The sequence below is a fragment of the Rousettus aegyptiacus genome, unplaced genomic scaffold, assembly GCF_014176215.1.
Source record: "Rousettus aegyptiacus isolate mRouAeg1 unplaced genomic scaffold, mRouAeg1.p scaffold_m13_p_10, whole genome shotgun sequence".
Taxonomy (NCBI): Eukaryota; Metazoa; Chordata; class Mammalia; order Chiroptera; family Pteropodidae; genus Rousettus; species Rousettus aegyptiacus.
In genome coordinates, this window is record NW_023416285.1 from 97,255,049 (window position 1) to 97,277,121 (window position 22,073).

At 38.0% G+C, this 22,073-nt stretch overlaps 1 protein-coding gene and 1 pseudogene across 16 annotated transcripts in view; both read right to left on the bottom strand.

Annotated features, from left to right (window-relative positions):
- TASOR2 (transcription activation suppressor family member 2) overlaps positions 1–22,073 on the bottom strand; it is a 65,323-nt gene that overhangs the window by 24,375 nt on the left and 18,875 nt on the right. For 8 of the 16 annotated variants that reach the window (XM_016127967.2, XM_016127965.2, XM_016127964.2 and 5 more), the window contains 13 exons: positions 21,293–21,438; positions 20,682–20,777; positions 19,579–19,651; positions 12,703–12,794; positions 10,825–10,962; positions 10,555–10,679; positions 10,448–10,467; positions 10,254–10,353; positions 8,344–8,444; positions 7,435–7,538; positions 4,257–4,329; positions 4,096–4,158; positions 719–1,435 (listed from right to left, as the gene is read on the bottom strand). In XM_016127967.2, coding sequence (XP_015983453.2) covers positions 719–1,435; positions 4,096–4,158; positions 4,257–4,329; positions 7,435–7,538; positions 8,344–8,444; positions 10,254–10,353; positions 10,448–10,467; positions 10,555–10,580 — 1,204 coding nt within the window. In that variant the 5' untranslated portion in view covers positions 10,581–10,679; positions 10,825–10,962; positions 12,703–12,794; ... (1 more) ...; positions 20,682–20,777; positions 21,293–21,438. Of the gene's footprint in view, positions 1–718; positions 1,436–4,095; positions 4,159–4,256; positions 4,330–7,434; positions 7,539–8,343; positions 8,445–10,253; positions 10,354–10,447; positions 10,468–10,554; positions 10,680–10,824; positions 10,963–12,702; positions 12,795–19,578; positions 19,652–20,681; positions 21,267–21,292; positions 21,439–22,073 lie in introns of those variants that run through there. The other 8 variants (XM_036228213.1, XM_036228214.1, XM_036228216.1 and 5 more) reach the window with 5 other exon arrangements.
- On the bottom strand, positions 5,780–5,899 carry LOC118609283 (annotated as a pseudogene).

Genomic DNA, 22,073 nt, shown 5'->3' on the forward strand with positions numbered 1-22,073 from the left:
ATATATAGTTCCCTACTTTCAACAAAATACACTACTCATACACTGAGATGACTCGAAGGCAAAATCGTGTTATTTGCTGTACTGTTTGCTAAATGCATCTGACTACATGCTAAGTGTCTCTGGACTGATTCTCAATTTTCGGGAGGCAACACCGCCACTCGCAGAAGTGTTTCGCTACATATGTCCCCAGGCAACTGGACGTTGTTTCAATAGGTCTACAGCAGGATCCAGGTGACCATCTGTAAACTCTGACACACATAAAGGACCAGAAATTCTGTCCCAGACCGTTGTGGTTTGGGGGCTGCAGCCATCTCCCCCCCCCCCCCTTTACACATGCTCCAGCTATCGGTGTTCACTTTTCGCTGCTACTGGTACGCCTGTTTGGGAAGATCCTCTTCCCACACTTTTTTTTGTCCGAGGATAGCTCAGACACTAGATAAACTCTCTTTCTAGAATGGTACATACTAAAAATTTGAGCAGTTTTAAAGTGCTTTAAGACAGCTTCCAGCTTTCCCTTTTTCTTGATTTTAATCTGGTATTTACATCAGTACTTCTCAAACTCAAGCACGCGGACTAATCACCTGGAGAGAAGGGCTGGCGTTTCGAATGCTTCTCACTGATACTGCCAAGCTGCCGTCCACAGGCACCGGACAGGAGCAGTGTTAGAATACAACGGTCCTAATGCCTCATTTTAACGGTTCACATAAATCAGACTTACCTCTTTTTCTTTTCTGAGGAAACTGTCCCTTGACTAATTTGAGAGTTGCAGGAGAGGCGGCACCCTTGTGTGTTCCAGCGGGAGTTCTCCTGGGGAAGGGACGGCACAAGGTCACCCTTTTACTCTGCACCACAGGTGGCATGCTCGCCTTTCTCTTCGGCTGGACTCTCAGATTTGATGCTGGGTTTAACGGAGCCACAGTTCTCTTCCTTGCTTTAAACATTTTGTCAGAATTTTTTTCAGTTTCAGTTTCTTTTCTGACTTCTGCCTCTGAGTCAAGAAATTCAGGATCTGGAGTCATAACTAAAGAAAATCCAGCATCACAAATTCCATCTAAAATACTAGGAGACTGTGGACGCTCTGCCAATAAATCTAACGCAGTAGATACTTCCAAAATGTACCCACTAGGGTCTGAAAAATAGGACTTCAACTGAGTTAAAGACTGTAAAGGGCACTTTTCAGCTGGAGGAACCAAGTCAAAACCATTGGACAGCTTGCCAAGGAACGCGGTCTCTTTCGCTTCATCCTGAGGAGCAGTCAATGAAAGACTTCTCTCCGTCTTGTATGATTCTTGGAAGTTATGCTTTACTAACGTGTTTGGACACAGCCCTTCTTCAGTGAATGATTTCTTTGCTTCTAGCAGGGCACAATTAAGGGCAGGTAAAATAGGTATCACCTTCAGTGAAATGTCATCTTCAACTTTCAAGTCTTTCGGCCCTAAAATACACATAAATATATTAAAAACCTGAATTTGTTTGGTCTTGTTTTATTTTACAAAAATATGCAGAAAAAAATACTTTAGATTCTAAAATCATAGGATGGTTAAATATGATACAATGTTCTCAATGGGAAATTAATAAAAGGCTATTCGAATCTCTGTGTATATGCAATCACACACACCTGCAAAAGAATCATTCAAACGTACTCACTAGGCAGAATGAAAAGGGCGGCCCTGCCTCCAGCTCCGGCTCATGTGTTCAGGAGCCCAGCGAGAGCTCAGTGCGCCTGCAGAGCAACAGCACTGGCTCTCAGGGGCGGCGCACTTGCTTTCCTACTCTTTAATTACCACTTTCTGCTTTTAAAATATGTCTTATTTTATCTTTACCTTGTATAACTTACTTCAAATTCTTTTGAAGGTTAGAATGCAAACCAACTGAAATAAAAAAAGTAAAACCAAATTCCATGGGAACTATTGGTGTTAATGTCATTACCTATATCAAATAAAATTTTTTAAAAAATTGTTTTAAGTGACTAGTCTGTTTCACTTCCTCTCTCTAGCTCACTCTTTGACTGAAATGCTAATTTTTCTGTAAGTCAGTAACTTATCAAAGAAAACAGTAAGAGGGGAATAAATAGAAAAGGTCATATCACTGATATGTGGGCAATAAAATTCTAGAAAATTTAAGTTATCAATAATAAAAACTCAAAGATAACAAAGACCTCTGGTGCCTACTAAGCTGAAGTACAAATCACACTATTCTTTTTAAAGAAAAAGGAACTGCAAAATTAAAAGTCAGTCCTAGCTAAATACATCTGCACTTGAGCAGGTATTAGGAAAAGGAATAGAACGACAAATAAGAATAAACAGGAAAATGTGGCTATACCTTAAAAATTCCTTTGCAATTTATCACTTAAAAAGCAATAAGTGAAGGAAAATAAAGTACAAAATGTTCACACTAGAGTAATATTTTTCCACACGACTTCATCATGTCAAGAATTTGGAAAAGCAGAACCCAGGACCCAGAACGATTTGCAAAAGACTATTATAAGATCTACGAAGAGCTTTTTAAGTTTGCTAAGCAAAGTATCATTCAATTTAAAACAAATAACCATAGCTCTGAACCTATGAGCGACCATAAACAGAAAACGTCTTGCTGAGCCAGAGGAAGGTGTCAACATGGCAACGTGACTCCAATGCTTACTCGATGAGAAATTCTGTGCTGTTCAATACCAAATGGTATAAACACCCACGTTTCTTATTCGAGTGGTAGTTTACATCTGAAAATAAGAATGAAGTCAGAGCTCTCACAGAAGAGGGAGGCAGTATGGGGCAGCAGTGGGAGGCCAGCGTGAGAGTCAGCTGTTTGACTTTGGGCAAGTTTAAGTCTCAATTTTCTCATCTTTGAAAGTTGTAAGAATGCCTATTTTAAGGGTTGCTATATACCTAGCACAACACCCGACATAGCAAATGCCTGAAAATGCCAGCAGCTATTGCCATTATGTTGTTACAATTAGTAATGTTTTGCTTAGTCCAAAGAAGTGATGCCAAAGAAAGTGCAGTTCTCTGCCTTTAGTAACTAAACACAATTTTAAGTCAATTTTAAAAACATTTTTGTATTGGTTGTAGCTTTATAAATGCTATGTATATTAAACACAAAGAGCATGATTATAAAACAAGAAAAATTTCCTCAAATGACAAAAAGAAATGATTTGTTTAGCAAACGTTTATTATTTTTTATGTACCTGGCATTGCTAGGTAGTAGGGATACAGCAGAATACAAGAAAGGCGGGCATTAAACAGCATACAAATAAATGTTTAAATTCTACTGATGATAAGCCTAGAGGTCCTCACTGAGGTCGGAGTGGTGATGGGAATCAATAAAGTGAAATGTGACCTGACACCGGACAGATATGAGTAACGGCCTGGACTAGGTCGGCGCCACTCCTCTGATTTCATTCCTTACTCCCTCCACCCTAAGAGCCTTTTCAGACTTTGCTTCCTAACTGCCCCCTCAAATTTTAATACCACAGATACACTGTGGATCTATTTATTTACCGTGTAAGATTTTTCTGCCACCAAGAGCCAATTCTTGGTCTGATGGAGGCAAACACCACCTGATAAAGGAGAATGAGACAAGGCCCAGGCGAAGGCCTGCCTCCTCAAAGGCCCTGAATCTTAGTTACCTGGCAAATTGATACAAGTATCTCCTAGCTATCGTGGGGGTTTTGAGGTAAATTTTTACATTTATTTTTAATTTTAGTTGATGTACACGCGGTTATATTAGTTTCAGGTATACGACGTGATTCAACATTTATACACCTTACAACGCGATCACCATCTGTTACCGTACGTGCTCATTACGGTATTATTCTCCTAGCTGTTGTTGTTCAGGAACAACAACAACAACAACAAAAAATCAGTTTTGGACGTGCTGCATTTGAGGAACACCTGAAACAACTTAAATAAAAAAGTCCACAGACAGGTGGATATGTGGGCGTGAAGCTCAGAGGAAAGGACGAGCCTGCAAAGGGACCGAGGAGGATCGACTAGGGAGGTTAAGGGAGGAGTTATTTAAAAGAAAATAATTAGCAGGGTTGAGTAAGATGAGGACGAACAAATGCGACAGTTAATGAACCAGAAGCCACTGTGCTCTTACCTGCCGCCCGGGACGAATGGAACACATGTAACCCATGCAGTCCTATCTGCTCATCGCCAAAACCTACAGAACGAGAACCAGAGAGAAGTCAGGGTGTTCATCTTACAAAACAAAAGTAAATGTACTAAAAAGTAGTTTTTTCCAAAAAAAGTTGTCCTTACTTGTTTCTGATATTAGGGCTGATGATGTAAGCAAAATGAAAACGCCCCGATCTTCTAAGCATTTGATGAGTGCCTTGAACATAACAGAAAGAAGATTCAATTCTCCTCTCCCTCTCCCACACTACTATACTACTATTCAGTGAATTCTGAGCTAATGAAAAGCAAAATAAATTTTAAAAAATCTTGAAATGTTAGTGTTTCTGGGAATCAGGAGAATTTTGCCCCCAGCAGCAGAAGTTGCAAGTTCCTTGCACTCCAATAACCTTGGCCCTGTTAGGGCCACATATAACTAGAACACTAAGGGTTAGTATTAGGACAGTGTTCAAACATAACAAATCCATCAGAAAAGACTTATTTCCTTTTTCACTGAGATGTCTGACATTTCACACTGCTGCCTCAGTAGCTAATCTGGTACCCGTTAGCCACTATGGATTCAAGATGATTAGACTTATGATTAGCGTCTTAAGCTCATGTTTACACACAACATGTCACAGAATCTTGGAACTAGAAAGACTGGAAGATTGTATCCAATAAAAGAATCCTTTCTATACCATCCTAATAGAAAATAATAGAAAATAACAAAATTAGGTCCTGTGGCAATAAGAAATGCCAATGAAAATAAATTCTTTCTTTTTTTCCCTCCTACCAGTCTGAGTGGAATCTTGAGCTCAAGAAGAAAATCTTTCAGTATTTACAGTAAATTGGGAAATTTTGTCCCCAGATCAGGAGAAGTTATTTAAAAGCTATCATTCTAAATCATAAACATAACAGTTCTTCCCCATTATTCACTATTTCTAAAGCCTATATACAAAATAGGATACAACCCAATGCTCATACGGTAATTTTTCACTTATAAAAAGTAAGCAAATATACCATTTTATAATGTGATAAAACATTCTATTTCAAAAAATTGATAGGTCACAAGCCTAAAAATACGGTAAATAAATTCAAGTACGAAAAAGACTTCTTTTCTAAGTATTATATTAGAACTGAATTATGAGACTAATGCGTAAGTCACTAGAACAATCACTACTGTGAGTCTCCATAAGCCTCTGCCGAAACCTCTATGCATTTACGTTTTTGTCTCACCACGACCTTAGAAGTCCCTTAATGGCTGGCATTATTTTCTACTTTTGCTTCTGGGACACAGTAAGCACTCAAGAAAGAATTACTGAATAAACAAAATAATAGTTACATACACCCATAGCTTTGGTATCTATTAAATTGCAAAGAGGTATAATTCTTGTTTCATTTTCTATTGATGTAAAATGCAAAAGTGAAAATAAGTAACCTCTACATTGTTTTGCAAGTTAGTTTTGTAAAATAGATTAAAAATAATATCCCTTTATCTACATAAAATCATATATTTCTGCCTTCCAAAAGATGTGCAAACAAAACAAATATATAGTATAAAACATGTACTGAAAAGGGCTGCATAAAGTTCCCCTTTTAACCTTTGTGAGGAGAAATCACAGACTCTCTTAAATACCTACTTCTCACTATTTATACACAGAAAATATCCAGTTATACAGCACCTGGTCTTCCTAGGTGGTCTCCTATCCAAGTACTAACCAGGCCTGACCCTGCTTAGCTTCCGAGATCAGACGAGGCTAGGCGTGTTCAGGGTGGCAATGGCCATAGACCGTCGCACCCTTTTAAAAAGAGACCTTGCTCTGTACTGTTCTTGCAGTCAGTGTTCTAGGTACAGGTCCGCATACACTGTACCCTGGGGACATTTATTGCTCATCCACTATCCACCTGGCACTAGGGTGTCGAATGCTTAGGACACGATACCTTCCCTCCAGGAACTCAGTATCACCAGCTGGGGAGACTGACAGGTAAAAATTGTGCATAATGAAGCAAAAAAAGCATGGTGCACTGAGGAGAAAGAACCTTACATGACACATAATTCCTATAAGTAATTATTATGAATGAACAAGTTTCAAAGACAAGTTCTGCATGCACCAAGTCTCTGCTATTTTTAATACTACAAAGCAATCACAAAGTAGCCCCTTCACTAATGCATTTTCTGAAAACATCTTAGGACTTTCTTCCTTTTAACTTCCAAATATAAAATAGACTACTGTTTAAGCCAGTTTGCATTTCTGTTACTTCAAAAAAAGACCAGCCTATGATCCTACAGTAGATATTCAATAGTCATCCACTTGGCATCCAATGTGGCCCATTCTGCCTCCTTCCCGCAGGGCGCTCCCAGCTGCGGACTGGGCAGGGCTGATCTCAAGCCAGGTTCTGGGAGGTGGGCACCGAATGGCCTGAGCTAATTAGTGTAGCTCACTCCCTCTGCAGTTCCTGGCGGAGGGATGTGCAGGCGACATAGACTTTATTAATGAAACGAAAGAGATGGTTTGGAGGAGGGGTTCTCTCTCTGTATGCAGACAGGAAATAGTACTTGAACCCGCCTCAGCACCTATACTGAAAAGTAAACCTGTTAAATCCCTTTACTGTTTAAGCCAGTTTGCATTTTTGTTACATGCAACTTAAAGTATGTTAACAGACACTATCTCTGGCACGGCTTACTCACAGCTTATATAAAGTTTCTATTTACTCTACTGATTTCTCATTGTCTACCAGAGGGACAGTCTATCATGTCACTAAAAGACTCACACTTGTTCGGTGACTGTCCCACACTCATACATCTCCTCTGGGATGTCTCCGAAGCACTCACTGTAGAGTCAGCATCTACCTCTACCCTCACACTGAGGAACCCAGTGAACAGAGCAAAGAGAAGTCTTTGGACTGTTATCTACTTCTCAGTGGAGTCTCACTTTCTACACTATAGAAACAGCAGGAGCAGCAACTCTGTATTCCTTATAACCCTATGGACTGACACCAGTCACTTCAAAAGAAGTATCTCACAAGTGCAAAAGACTAGCAATCTACCCAATTCTTCTGTCAGAAAACAAAATAAAAAAGGATTTGAGAAAAACTGTCGTCTTATTCCTAAAATCAGGAGTATAAACTGATTAGTGAAACACAAAAGTACTCTAAAATACAAAGGGGATGAAATGTTAGTCCATAACTATTATATCAATAATATGTCAAAAGATGTTAAATGAAAATCTTTTCGGCAAACCAAGCTAATTCAATCTAGAACAGCAATAATTAGCAAATTTTCATTAAGGAAAAAACTATTACATTTTAAATTGATGATTCTTACCAGTTGCTTATTTTTAATGACTTCTGTTAGTTTATCTATTTTTTCCCCTTGTTTGTTTGACAGTTCCACCTCATACATATTGAAGCACAGATCTTGGTAAGAGACTGTGGAGAAAATCAGAAAAGCAGAACATTTTTTAATTAAAATGCTATTATTTTTTTTTCTAATAACCAATTTATTCATTTTATGTTAAGGTGAAAAAGTGGGAATACTATTCAAAAAATTATTTGTTTGTGGTTATAAAACACCTTAATAAAAAGTTACTGTGTAAAGTATTTAAAAACAATATTTTCATTTATATTGACACTACTATAGAATTAACAAGACAAGTGAATACTACATAAATAATATAAATATCAATGTTCCATGAATTAAATAACCAAGGAATTTCCTTCTCATGTTTTCTTCTTTTTTTCTTTATTTAAAAGTACATAACTAAACTTTGGGTGATGAGCACACAATGCAATCAATATACAAGTGATATATTACAGTACTGTACACCTAAAACTTATATAATCTCATTAACCAATATCACCCCATGAAATTTAATAATAAGTAGTAGCAGTACAGTATATAAATAAGTGAAAACAATCATAAAAACTTTTCGAAATGGTTATGAGTCTTCAACTATTTGTAATCATGCCCATTTGCTTAAATCCCTTAGTATTCAATATTAATACTAGTCTTTGCCATCTTAGATGAAACTACCTTTCACAGTTTCTAGTTAGCCTCCAAGGAAATGAAACACAGGAACTCTACAATTATCACAAAAGATCCTTTTAAGGATCACTTAAGGCAAAACCCAAGTAAAAATGTGAGTGTGAGTGTGTGTGCATGTGTGTGTAAGCGAGGAGAAAATTGGAACAAAGCCTAGGATATACAGTGTATTATTATTACATGCGAACAGACCTTTTTGTTCCAAGTAATTCTGTTTGCTAAAGGCAACTTCTGGTAGTCTTTTTTTCAAAGACGACACTTTCATTACATACTTGAAATCTAATTCATGTGGTCTAAAAAAGAAAACAATATCATGAGATGTAATAAACATGAAACTACCTACAGCTTCATAACATTTGGTTTTCTAATATAAATGCAAACAAAAATATTGCAACCACAAAAAGCCCTTAAATTGATAAACTCCAGAATGAATAGTATGTATATTTAAAAATATTACAAATTTTCAAACGATCCCATAAACCATGGTCTCAAATATGTTCACATTTTCTGAATGTATATATTTTTGGTATAACCAAAATGCTCAGATGTGTGGAATAATTCTTCATACTGTAATGACAATTTTCTAAAAATTATGCTATATAAGAGGTGAACACTCACTGCACTGGCTACCATGTATGTCACAGAATGAACCACATCTAGGCTTACATCATTTCATATGAGCACTTTTTCCTTGTTTAAAACTCATTCTGAAATACTTGTAGACAGATACTCTCCTCTCCCCTAAATACTTCTGTGTGTCCTTGTACAAGCACAAAACAATTAGCAAAATCAAGAAATTAACAGTGGTACGGTACAATTATTTAACCTACAGAGCTTATTCAAATTTTGCCAACCTTCTCTCACTAAGGGCCTTTATAACAAAAGAACATTTTTTTTTAGTCCAAGATTCTATCATAGACATATCATTTAGTTATATCTGTTTAGTCTCCTTCAATCTGGAACAGTCTCTTAGTCTTTTTCTTTAACGACCTTGATATTTCTGAATAATATAGACCATTTATTTCGCAGAAAGTCCTTCAATCTGGGTATGTCTAGTTCCTCCTGATCAGAGCGGCAGGATTACATACCACAGACGTGATGTTACTCACGTGCTTGCTGATATGATGATGCACAAAGATGTTTACTCCATTCTTGATGACCTTAACCACCTAGCAGTATTTTTCCTTTATAAAGCCTGTATTTTCTCCTTTGTGATTAATACGTAAGTTGTGAGGAAATATTGTGAGATAAGTAAGTATCATCAACTACTTTACCCATCCACTAATTACTATGGTGTTGCCAACAGTACTTTTTGAATCCCATTATTCTGTCTATAGTGAGGAAGCATTTTCCATTCTCATTTATTTATTCACAGAATTCTTACTTTATTCTGTAGGCTATAATATCTCTCCTTCTTAAAAAAAAAAAAAAAAAAAAAAAGGCCAACAGAAAGAAAATGAATTCTGACAGCACACCAGTTTTCACCTTATATTTCAATTAAACTCTACCTTCCAATGGTTTGGGATACAAACTAAGAACAGACTGAAAAAAAGATTAAAAAAAAAACAAGATTTCATAAGATGCCCTTTACTGTTCCCAAGAAAATACTGTCATTCATTATAATGTAAATATGTGTAGCAGCTACTCTATTTAATACTAGTCTAGGAAAATCATGTGAAAACCAGAAAATTAAATACTACAAATCTTAATAAAGATTCAGTAATATAATTAAGTGGCTATAATGTATATTATCAACTATCTAGGCAAATCCAATTTGCTTCTTAGGAAAGTCAAACTTCTAGTATCAAATCAATTTAATTTAACCTGAGAGGTCATTTTCTCATGAATAGATAAAGATACTAAAATTTAAAATATGAGTTATCAAAGATTATAAAACTCATTTTAAGGTCAAGGTCAGAATTGAGATGTGACTTTAGGTCTCCTGTGTCATGGTCCTATGCTCTATATATCTGCCCAAAAGTACTCTAATCTAAAACCAAGTACAATGGCTATATTTTATGCCAGGGGCAACAAACGAGAACTCAAAATAATAATTTAAAAAATTACACAAGCATAGTAAAGGACACAAATTCAATACTTACAGTTGTGCTGAAACCAGTGTGCCGTAAGAAGACCAAAGAGTTATATCACACAGCAGACAGCCTTGAATAATTAATTTCCCTTTCCACGGGGAGATGAGAACTTTAAGAAACGAGGGTAAGAAACTAGTTGATTTATGAACAAAACATTTACTTAAAAAAAAAAAAAACTTAAAGGAACTAATTAAATAACTTACCATTTTCACTGAGTTCAAGTCTAGGGGAAAGAAAAAAACAAAGCAGCAGTTTTATAAGAGCAAAGGAAACAAATCCAGGAAAACAAAGTATGCACGTAATTACTCACATGCTTTTAGGGGCTGGCGCTGCCATCTTTTTAGGCTCCCTGTACTGAAATGCTACGATCACATACGGGTGGATCTGCCTGGGTCGCTCAACCGCAGTGCCGCCTGAAAGCTCATAGAGGTAATACTGAAAGAAGAGAAGGAAGCATCATCAGGACAGGACTACCGAATTCCGCACGCGCCAAGCTGATCTCAACCAACCTGGTCCTGAAAAGTTAAACATGGGACACAGACATGTATCTTGGAAATCATTTACTCCCAGGTGACTATACCTGACTCAGTTCAAAGGCTCGAAAATGACTCGTCCTGTGAGAAACCTTATTAGTATTTGCAGCCACGTGGCAATCATAGCCAGAAGATGGGCTAGTATAGTTAGTTGTATAATTCTCAGGCACAAACTTGACTCTTCCCTAGAATGAAAATATTGAGACTAATCAGATGTCTATTTGAAGAATAGCAATAATCTTACTCTAGGACTCATTTACAAGTAACCTAATAAGGAAGTGGATGTGTTTCAACTAACAGTTAACTGTGTTAAGAATTAGAGGTATGGTTCTTAGAAAATTATCTTTAAGGTCAATAGTAGTTTTAGTTATCCACAAATTCCTTAAAATTGTAGTTCAAACTCTGGTATGTTTCGGCATCTTTCTGAGGCAAATGTCTTTTCTTTTATCATAGTATCAATGGAATACAAGAAATCAACCCAAATGTAGGAGAACCACTTCTTTAAAATAAAAATTGTACAGCTTATCAAATAGACTGGATGTTCAATGATTATAACATGAAAGATGACTACTGAAATAGAAACTTTCAAAAGATGAGCTTCCAGAGTGAACCTTAGGTTAGCAACGGTAAATTACAGGCCAAGGTAGAGTCAGTCTGCCAGGACCCAGCACATCAGCAAGGAGCAAACAGGAAGTGAAGTGTTGAGCAGACCACAGGCCCTAGGACGGAACGGTCAGTGCTGCCCATTACAGAGGTCTCTTCCTCACGGGTTACATGTTGTCCAGAAAAGGAAGAAAAGCAGTCACATTTATCATAATGAAATATAATAATATAGGAAAAATAAAAATATACAACACGTATAACAAGATGAGGAAGAGACTACAGGCAACCTTTATTTTTTATCTTTACAAGAAAAATTTAATTGCTTTTATTAAAAAATTGTTTTTTTGCTGTTAAGGTTCTGCCTCTCCATTTATAGGACCACCAAAGGCAATTCTTTCGCCTAAAAAGACAAAGAATACAAATAATCCCTCTCAGTGAGCGACCGGTTTTCCTGATTAAACATGTCAGGATGCTGGGTGTGGTCGGCCCGAGCAGTACAGTAAGGGGAATTGACAGCTTACAGGCAAAATCTTAACAGCAACACCCAGCAAACAGGGCAGGACACAGGGACAAGAAACCAAGGGCAAGGCGATCTGATGTAAATAAAAGAGCAAATGTTTGTCGTCAGAGCTGACACGCACTCTCTGCAGAACCATAGCACTCATCACAGAGCAGGAGAGGGAGGACTGAGGGGGAAAGGGCAGTAACTGTCCACCAGTGCAACGCTGCTGTCCCTCCAGTTCTTGGGGACAAATTTTGGAATATGAAGAATTCACATTCTTAAAAAAAAAAAAGCAGTGTTGTTAGATTTATAACCAAAAACCTTAGAAATCTGAAACAAAAGGAAAAACAACAAGACCACAGATTACATCCTCAAAAAGCCCACCGATCTCTAAAATTAGAGCTTTTTCTACAATTTGAGTGAACATTCTAATTGAATGATTCACTTCTATTGTACTATTTAAGGGCTTTTAACAGTTTCCGAGATCATCGGTGATAGGTCCCAAATGAAGCCGTAAACAGGTCTGGATGTTTTAGGAATAGAGAAAATAAACATTTTTTATTTTGACAATTTAAAACAGACGAGTGTTGTTTTCAAAATTCATCTCTGATTAACCGTAATCATATTGTTTTACAAGTAGCTACTTGTTTTCTGTTACTCATGTCTAAAAAGTGGCACTGTGGGACAGGAGTGAGAGGAAGACTTCACTGAATACCTTTTGTATTACAATAAAGTTTTTTTTTTTTCAACATATCCTTACATAGACTGATAAACCTAGTTTTTAAAAGAAATATTACATAGAAGCACGTCTGGGCTTTACCTTAATTAGATTAAAAATTATAACATAACCAGACTTCCCATGATACCATGGTCTTGCATGAAGATAGTCTGAATATTTGGAAACATATACACCTAAAAAGTATAAAATATAGATTAATTTACAATTTTAAAAGATTGTTTCATATATACAATTCCCATGTAAAGCTACTTTTAGCTAAACAAGACAACACAAAAAATAAAAGTCAATATTAAAAACAGTTGACACTGCTTAATTTTTAAAAAACTACTCAAGTTACTCTAAAGGTATGGTAACATTAGAGCTAAGACAAGACAGACTATATCTGACTGATAACCAATTTTCTACTTGGGTACAAGAACCAAAAATGGGATAAATGTATAACATTCTTGGAAAATTCTAAGTTTTTTTTTCTCCTCCATGCAATCATTCAATGCAAAGATTTATGATAATGTGATTCTGAAGTTATTTTTTGCAAAAATTCTCAGCGAGTGTAGTAGTCACACCTTATCCACAGGGAATGTGTTCCAAGACCCCCAGTGGATGCCTGAAACCGTGGATAGTGAACCCTATGCATGCGTGTGTACTGTTTTCTTACACATGCATACCTATGATAGCTTAATTTATAAATCGGGCACAGAGATTAACAGTAATAGAATAATTATAACCATATAACATGATAAGTTACATGAATGTGGTCTCTCTCAAAACATCTGATTGTACAGGCATGCCTCACTTTATTGCTCTTCGCTTTATTGCAATTCATAGACAATTGTGTTTTTTACAAATTCAAGGTTTGTGGCAATCCTGCATTAAGTGAAATTTACGAAACCATTTTCTCCAAAACATTCATGTCTGTGTCACATTTTGGTAATTCTCACAATATTTCAAACTTTTTCATGATTATATTTGTTTATCGGTGATCAGTGATCTCTGATGTCACCATTATAATTTTTCAGGATGCCACAAACCACACCCACATAAGACTTAATTGATGTTGTGTGTGCTCTGACTGCTCCACCAACTGGCCATCCCCTGTCTTCTCTCAGTCTCCTTGGGCCTCCCACTTCCTTGAGACACAACAATAGTGAAATTAGGCCAATGAATAACCCTCCAGTGGCCTCTAAGTCTCAAGCAAAAGAAAGAGCTGCACGTCTCCCACTTTAAATCAAAAGCCAGAGCTGACTAAGGTTCATGAGGAAGGCATGTCAAAGGCCGAGACCGGGTGAAAGGTAGGCCTCTTGTGCCAACAGTTAGCCAAGTTGTGGAGCACATGGAGACTTCCTGGAGAAAATTAAAAATGCTACTCCAGAGAACACACCAAAGAAAGCGAAACAGGCTTCTTGCTGACATGGAGGAGGTTTTAGTGGCCTGGGAAGATCAAACCAGTGACCACATTTTCGTAAGCCAAAGCCTAACCCGGAGCGAGGCCCTAGCTCTCTTCGATTCTACAAAGGCTGAGAGCTGAGGAGGCTGCAGAAGTGAAGCCCGAAACTGGCAGAGGTGCTTCATGAGGTTTAAGGGGAAAAGCCATCTCTACCACATAAAAGTGCAAGGTGGAGCAGCAAGTGCTGCTGTAGAAGCTGCAGCCAGTTATCCAGAAGATCCAGCCACGCTAAAGAACAGATTTTCAAAACAGACTGAAGAGCCTTGTATTAGAAGATGCCGCCAACTTGGACTTTCATAGCTAGAGAGGAGAAGTCAATGTCTGGCTTCAAAGCATCCAGGGACAGGCTGACTCCTTTGTTAGGGCTAATGAAGCTGGTGACCTTAAGTCGAAGCCAGCGCTCACTCACCATTCTGAAAATCCTAGGGCTCTTAAGAATTATACTCAGTCTACTCTGCCTGTGCTCTATAAGTGGATGTTTCTGTTTACAGCATGGTTTACTTAATAGTTCAAGCCTACTACTGAGGCCTACTGCTCAGAAAAGAAGAGATTCCTTTCAAAATATTGCTGCTCATTGACAATGCACCTAGTCACCCAAGAGCTCTGGTGGAGATGGACAATGAGAATATGGTTTTCATGCCTGCTAACAAGCATCCATGCCGCAGCCCATAGATCAAGGAGTAATTTCGACTTTCAAATCTTCTTATTTAAGAAGTACATTTCGTAAGGCTGTAGCTGTGATTGACAGTGATTCCTCTGATGGATCTGTGCAAAGTAAACTGAAACCTGGAAAGGATTCTCCATTCTACATGCCATTGAGAGAACATTTGTGATTTATGGGAAGAGGTCAAACTATCAACATTAACGGGAAGTTGGAAGAAGTTTATTCCAACACTCATGGATGGCTTTGAGGAGTTCAAGACCTCAGTGGAGGAAATAACTGGAGATGTGGTGGAAACAGCAAGAGGACGAGGATTAGAAGTGGAGCCCGAAGATGTGACTGAACTGCTGCCATCTCATGATAAAACTTTAACAGATGAGGAGTTGCTAACGTGATTTCTTGAGATGGAATCCACTCCTAGTGAAGATGCTATCAAGACTGCGGAAATGACAACAAAGGATTCAAATTATTACATAAACTTAGCTGGTAAAGCAGCGGCAGGGTTTGAGTGTACTGACTACAATTTTGAAGGAAGTCCTTCTGTGGGTAAAATGCTATCAAACAGCATCACGTACTATAGAGAAATAATTCATGAAAAGAAGAGTCAATCAATGCGGCAAATGTGTTGTCTTATTTAGAATGACCACCCTGATCGGTTAGCAGCCATCAACAGAGGCAAAACCCTCCACCAGCAAAAAGATTACGACTCGCTGAAGGCTTAGATGATGGTTAGTGTTTTTCAGCAATAAAGTATTTTTAATTAAGGTATGTACATTGTTGTTTTTTTTTAAAGACATAATGCTACTGCACATTTAATAAACTACAACATAGTGTAAACATAACGCATGTGCTGGAAAGCAAAATATCTGTGACTTGCTTTATTAAGGTATTCACTCGACCGCGGCGGTCGGGACCCGACCTCGCAACATCTCCCCGCTGTGCCTGTACCGTCCTCGCCCTTCCCCTCGCGACGTCTTGGTGGAGCCATTCCACCGTACACGAGTGGCCTTCTGACTGTGCTGCCAGAACACGGGAGCTCGTCGTCGTTTCTGCTCCTGGAAGCGTGCGGGCTCTTGGCTCTGTACGCCGGGCTGCTTTATCACGTGCCCTGCAGCGCTGCCGCATACACCAGGCTCCGTCCAGCCTCCCGGGCTCCGCAGACGCCCTGGCACGTCCTTTGCATTTTTAGGTTCTTTTGGGCATCTTCTTCCAGAAGAGCCCAGTTTCATCACAACTGAAGACTTGATTTGGTTGGTGTCACTTTTCTTTAATCAACTTCTCCAACTCTGCCGGCTTCTTCACAGGCAGGTGTAGCCTCTCCAGTAATATTTTACTTTTCAGTTCAAACCTATTCCTGAACCTGTGTAGCACCCCTTGCTTGAAGTAAATGGCTCGGTGTCACTCATTTCAGGGGGCCCCTTGCTGAAGTCTTCATATACCTCACTGCTTTCTGACGCAACGCGATGTCATCAATTCAAACACGTTTTCTGCTCATGTCTTCCACCACAAGTTTAATGTCTTTCCACTGTAACTAAGCATTTACCTGGTGCTGTGGCTGTAAATTTTGCAGTTTTAGATGCGACAGCAAATCTAGCATAAATTTCTTTTTCTTCTTATTTCACAGATAGAAGATCTGTTCTTATCACAGATCTGAGCAACCTCAGCACATGGTTTTCCTTCCTCAGTGAGAACTTCCAAACTTTTCACTTAAAGGACGTACTTTATGGGCTTCTCTTTGGCACATCTAAACTGCCATCATCACTACTCTTGCACTTTGGGGTCACTACTAAGTCACGTAAGGGTGACTTGAACACAAGCACTGCCATACTGTGACAGTCAATCTGATAACTAAGAGAGCTACGAAGTGACAATGGGCAGGAAGCAGGTACGGTGTGGAGACGCTGGACAAAGACTCACATCCGTCGTGGGACAGCTCCAGATCTCATCACGCTGCTCAGAACACATGCAATCTAGAACTCATGAACTGCTTGTTTCTGGAATTTTCCATTTACTATGTTTGGACTTTGGCTGACTACAATAACTGAAACTGAAGACAGTGAAACCACAAGATAAAGGAGGCCGCTGTATTTAATGACATGTGAAGTTCACTACATGATAAAGGTCTCTGCTAGGCAGCTGTGACACAAAGGTAAATAAAAGGAAGAAAATTCTACGTAGGGAACAGAGTGAACAAAAGTATGGAAGCATAAGAGATCTTAAATTATTTAGAGCAGTAGGCCCGTGCTGGAAGCAGGGGAGAACGTGGTAAAGCTATAGCTGGAGAGAAAGCTTGGCGCTTAACAGTGAGATCGTTGCAGAACTAGCTAATCAGCTTAGACTTTACTCTGCAGGTGGTAGAGACTCATCAAATCTGAGTTTAAAGAGGGGAGAGACTAGTAGCAAGACCGACAAGAAAGCCGCTGCAGGAGCTGAGACAGGAGAAGAGGATCCCACAGGGCGGCAGAGGGGAGCATGAGGAGGAAAGGACAGACTTCAGAGACAGTCCTGAACGGAGGCGTCTCTTCTCAATCATAAAAGATAATGGTGAGAACACTCTGATCTACTGGAAGAGCAAAGAACTGACGGTCAGAAGCTTGGGTGCCAGTTCCAAGATTTACACTTACTAATAATGACCATGCGACTGAGGACTGTGTCACTTAAGCAGGCAGGGTGGGCCTGGGTCACAGATACATAAACTACTAGGTTCTCTGAAGATTCAGAAAGAGCCAAAAACTTTTAAAGCTATAAAACATGACATCAATTGAAATATTGCTATCATACACAGAGCCAGCCGTTCCTGTCTGAGCCCAGAACGGTGACTGTGCGTGCGCGCACAGGCAGTGGGGCCGTTTAATTGTTGCCCCCGTGTGCATGCGCTGGTCAGGGACAGTGCAGCTTCCGCTCCCCCATCACGGAGGCCAGCCTCTCACACGGCAACAATAAAATCAGGGGATTGTAGGAAAACGGCCTATTGTTTAGAGATGTAAGCTGAGGTGTTTACTTGGGATTTATTTTCAAATTCTTCAGCAAAAATTTTTTTCAACAAATGAAGGAATGATGCAAAACATCTGTTAAACCTAGGATTTATTATACTACGGGTCTATTATACTATGCTCTCGCTCTCTTTTTCTACGGTAGCATCATTTTTCATAATGAAAAGAAGGGGAATTTAGAAAGAATAGGCAAGAAGATAAAGAGCTTTTATGCAAACTGTTATTGGGTTATGAATTGATCCCCTTCCATGTCTTCCAGAAGAGCTGAATGCAGTTTTAAAAGTTTTGTTTTATATGGTTACCCAGCAATTCCACTTCTAGGTACATGTACAAGAGAAATGAAAACACACATCTATACAAAACCTGTACATGAATACATACAGGAGCATTTTCCATAATAACCAAAACGTGGAAACCACCAAATGTCCATCGACTGATGAATGTATAAAGAAAACATGCTATAACATGGAATATTCTTCAGCCAAAAAGTGAATGAAGTACTGCTACATGCTACAACATGAACCTCATAAACACTACGCTAAGTAAAAGAACTTAGTCACAAAGATCATATAGGACTTCATTTACATGCACTGTGTTGAATAGGCAAATCCACTGAGGCAAAAGTAGCTGAGTGGATGCCTAGGCTGGAGGTGGTGGGGGGTGCAGAGTCAGTGCTGAAAGGGACGGGATTTCTTTTCAGGGTAATGAAAACGGTCTAAATTTGCTTGTGCCAATGGCTGCAAAACTCTGTGACTATACTAAAAATCACTAAATTGTACACTTTAAATGGGTGAATTGTCTGGTAGGTAAATTTTATCTCGATAAATCTTTTTTTTTTTTAAGTCGGCAGGAATCTAGCCATGAAGCTCAATTATCTTTCTCAGTCTTGATCTCCAAATGCCATAGCATCTGACATAGATAAACATCCCTCCTTAGAACCTTCTGCTGTCTGTGAAACTTTACTTCCCGGATCCTTCAGCCATCTGACCGCTCTTAGCTCCTCCCCCTAACCCCCATATCCTGGTTCCACAGCAACCCTAAAGCTCCGCTCTTTGCCGTCTTTTCCTTCTATATACTGTTCCATTAACAGTATCTTTGGCTTCAACTACCACCACTCAACCTCCACTCCTAATCTCTTCCCCAACTATTTTTACTACCAGCAGGATCTCTTCCAGAAACGTTTATGAAAATCTCGTTATTTCTCAATTTAATTCATGAAAAGTATTAGTGTCACTGAGAGTTTACTAGGTGGGACTCAGCACTCTTAGTCTCAGGTGCCCTCGCAAAAAATCTAGAAGACAGTTTTACCTATTTTACAGATAAGGAAACTGAAGCTTAAAGAAATTTCGTGTTAATCTATGTTCTTAACCATAAGATTACCTTTCTCTTTTAACGTATCAGCTTTCCTACCAACCTCCTCTCCTTCTGTGTCTCCCTTCGCAAAATCACTGTAGTGTATGTTTAAACCCTTATCGTTGATTATGTCCTTTCTCTTACTCGTCACATTCCACAGTTGCCGAGTTTGGTCAGTTCTATCTACTCTCCATTCCTACTGCCATTATGATAGTGAAGAAGAGATCTTCACTAGCCCTGGATACTTGTAATAACCTCCTGGCACTGAAAGATACCTTTAGCGTCTTTTCTAGTCCAACCGACCTTTAAAAGAAAGAGTTCTGATTATGTAACTCCTTTTGGAAAACCTTTAGTCTTAGACTCAGAGCTCATTTATATGATAAAGTTCTGATTCTAAAGATTATTGTTTATCATTAATGAAACTGGTGCTTAAAATGGGTATCCTTTGAAATAAATTAAACCCTATTTTGTTTGGAAAATCGATTTTTTTTTTCCTACAGACTTACCTTTTGCTGGGTCACCCAAAGTGCTGATAGCACTGCTGCCAATACAGAGTCCACGCTGACATACCAACTTTGCCTTTAACAAAAAATAGTACTTTGCTTATATCAGTCTTGAGAAAGGTAATGAAATAATGCTATAATCTATAAGCTTTCAAATAAATAGACTCTGTACACTGTGTGTATTCATGACACAAAGTAAGCTTATCTAAGGCAACTGTGTTCTGGTTAATAGTTCAAGGTTTCTCATGAAATTCTGTCATCTGTTAACAAACATGTTACCACCAAAACCAAATTAAACACGATCATAGATAAGTCTTCCCTTAAAGATTTTTCAATTATAGCTTTGGAATCACTAAATTTGAAAGCATTTTACCCCGAAATGTTTTTTTGTAGAATGAATCCATAGTATCTTATTTAGAAATAGATGATTTATAAATTCTTCTGGTATTACTGTAAAAATATCTTTATGTAAGACACTAATATTAATCATTCTTTAAGCAAATCCAACCTTGATCTTTAAAAATCATTAGCCCAACCAAAACATTATATTTGAATTACGTTAAAACTGTCCAAATGCCAAATACATATTTGGAGACATAACCTGCACATAGTTCCTCCTCCTACAAGTTAGGTACAAGCAATGGTATGGATGTTCGACCTTCAAAGACAGGCGTGAAATGATCCCAATTAACTAGAATGCTGGAAGTGTTCCTCTTATCTCGTAACCATGTATTTAAACTTGAAAAACCTCCATGAGAAACAAAGTATCTATGTAAACAGTAATACAGAATGGAGAAATATCCATTCACTCCATTAAAAGGCATTACTGATACTTAAGAAATTGTTTTAATTCAAATCTCACCATGAGATTATAAATGTATTTAAGATAAAACTAAAAAGGACCTATAAAAAGTTGTATAAATCGAATCTCTCATAACTGGCTTTCACTGTCATTTACACTGCCACCAAACTAAATAACAAAAAAGACTGATGAACTGGTAATCTTACAATTCTTACATAACTGAAATACCAATATTTAAGTTTAATACCGCTAATATTGTACATTAATATCACTAAATTAATTTTCTACAACCTAATTCCCTTACCTGATTTTCAGTTTCAAACAGAAGAAACCCGTAAGTTTCTTGAAGTTCTTCCTGAGTATAGTTACTTGCTTTTTTTTCTTGGTAAAAAGTTTTGTACTGTATAAAAAGAGAATAACCAAATGCTATCAACATGTTATTTTGCCTTGCAAATTAATTTTTAAAATGCATCATCTGCATTTGAAGTGCAAAATGGGATGAAGAAGCACTAATCATTAGCTACTAGAATAGTCACAGGGAGCGCAGTCAATACCAATGTAACTGGCGGTGTGTAGAGCCAGATGGGTGCTAGAGTAACTGGGGGGATCATTGCTATAAATCACATAAATGTCTAACCAATGTACTATATACCTGAAACTAACATAAAACAAAATGAAAATAACAACTGCATCATCTGAATTCCTCCTGCTAAAAGACTAATAAAATGTATTATTTTCCTATCCCTTAGAATACATTACTATTACCTTCCAAGTAACCATTTCCAAGGATCTGGTATCTACTCTGAAAAGTGACAGCTTAAAAGAACTAGGCTTATATACCCTAAATGATGGGTCTATTTCTTTAAAACTAAAATAAAACTAACACACAGATACAGTGTGTACCAAGCACCTCACCTCGTTTAAGAAAATGTCATTTTTCACCAAAGTCACTTGACTGTACTGAAAACCATGCTCAGATGCAGAGTCCAAGTAAGAAGTATGGAGAATTGAAACTGCCTTCTGGAAGACAGAGTCTGAACTCAAGGACACTGTCTCAAAAACTGTAAAACACAAACAAAAATAATCAACTGTTTAAGATAACCAAAAAATGGGGTTTTTTGCCACACTAGAGATCACTGAATACTTCATCTATTTCCTTCCAATATAACTAAAACGTTTACAATGTATTTTGGCTATCATATCTATAATGTCTTAACTTAAAAGATCACTCATGTGAAGAAAATAATCTAAATGGATTGCAACTGAGGGTGAATCACTTTCAAAACAAGAGTAAAACATATCCTGTCAGACTCCTTACGCCTTGTGGTTTAAGCTGTTGCTGTAACTGCAGCTAACTGTATTGTCAAGCTTGTGGTCAGCAGTCACTAGATTCATGTTTCTCACCTTAACAATTTTTTAAACCTACGTCATATTTTGACAAACTTACCCTGCCCTCTTTCTCATCAAATCTCCGAGTCTACCAGGCTCCTTTAGAGGGGCCTACTACTGCGCGCTCCGCAAATGCACTAGAAATCAGCTTAGATGTGTCTATTGAACCTTACTTCTTATGGGTTGTATTATAAAATCATTTTTTTCATTTTACAAAAATAAAACTTCATTTTTTTTTTGAAAGTGGTTTTTTTTGTGTGTTTTTAAACCATACCTATATGCTATCCCACAGATTCTGACATGCCCT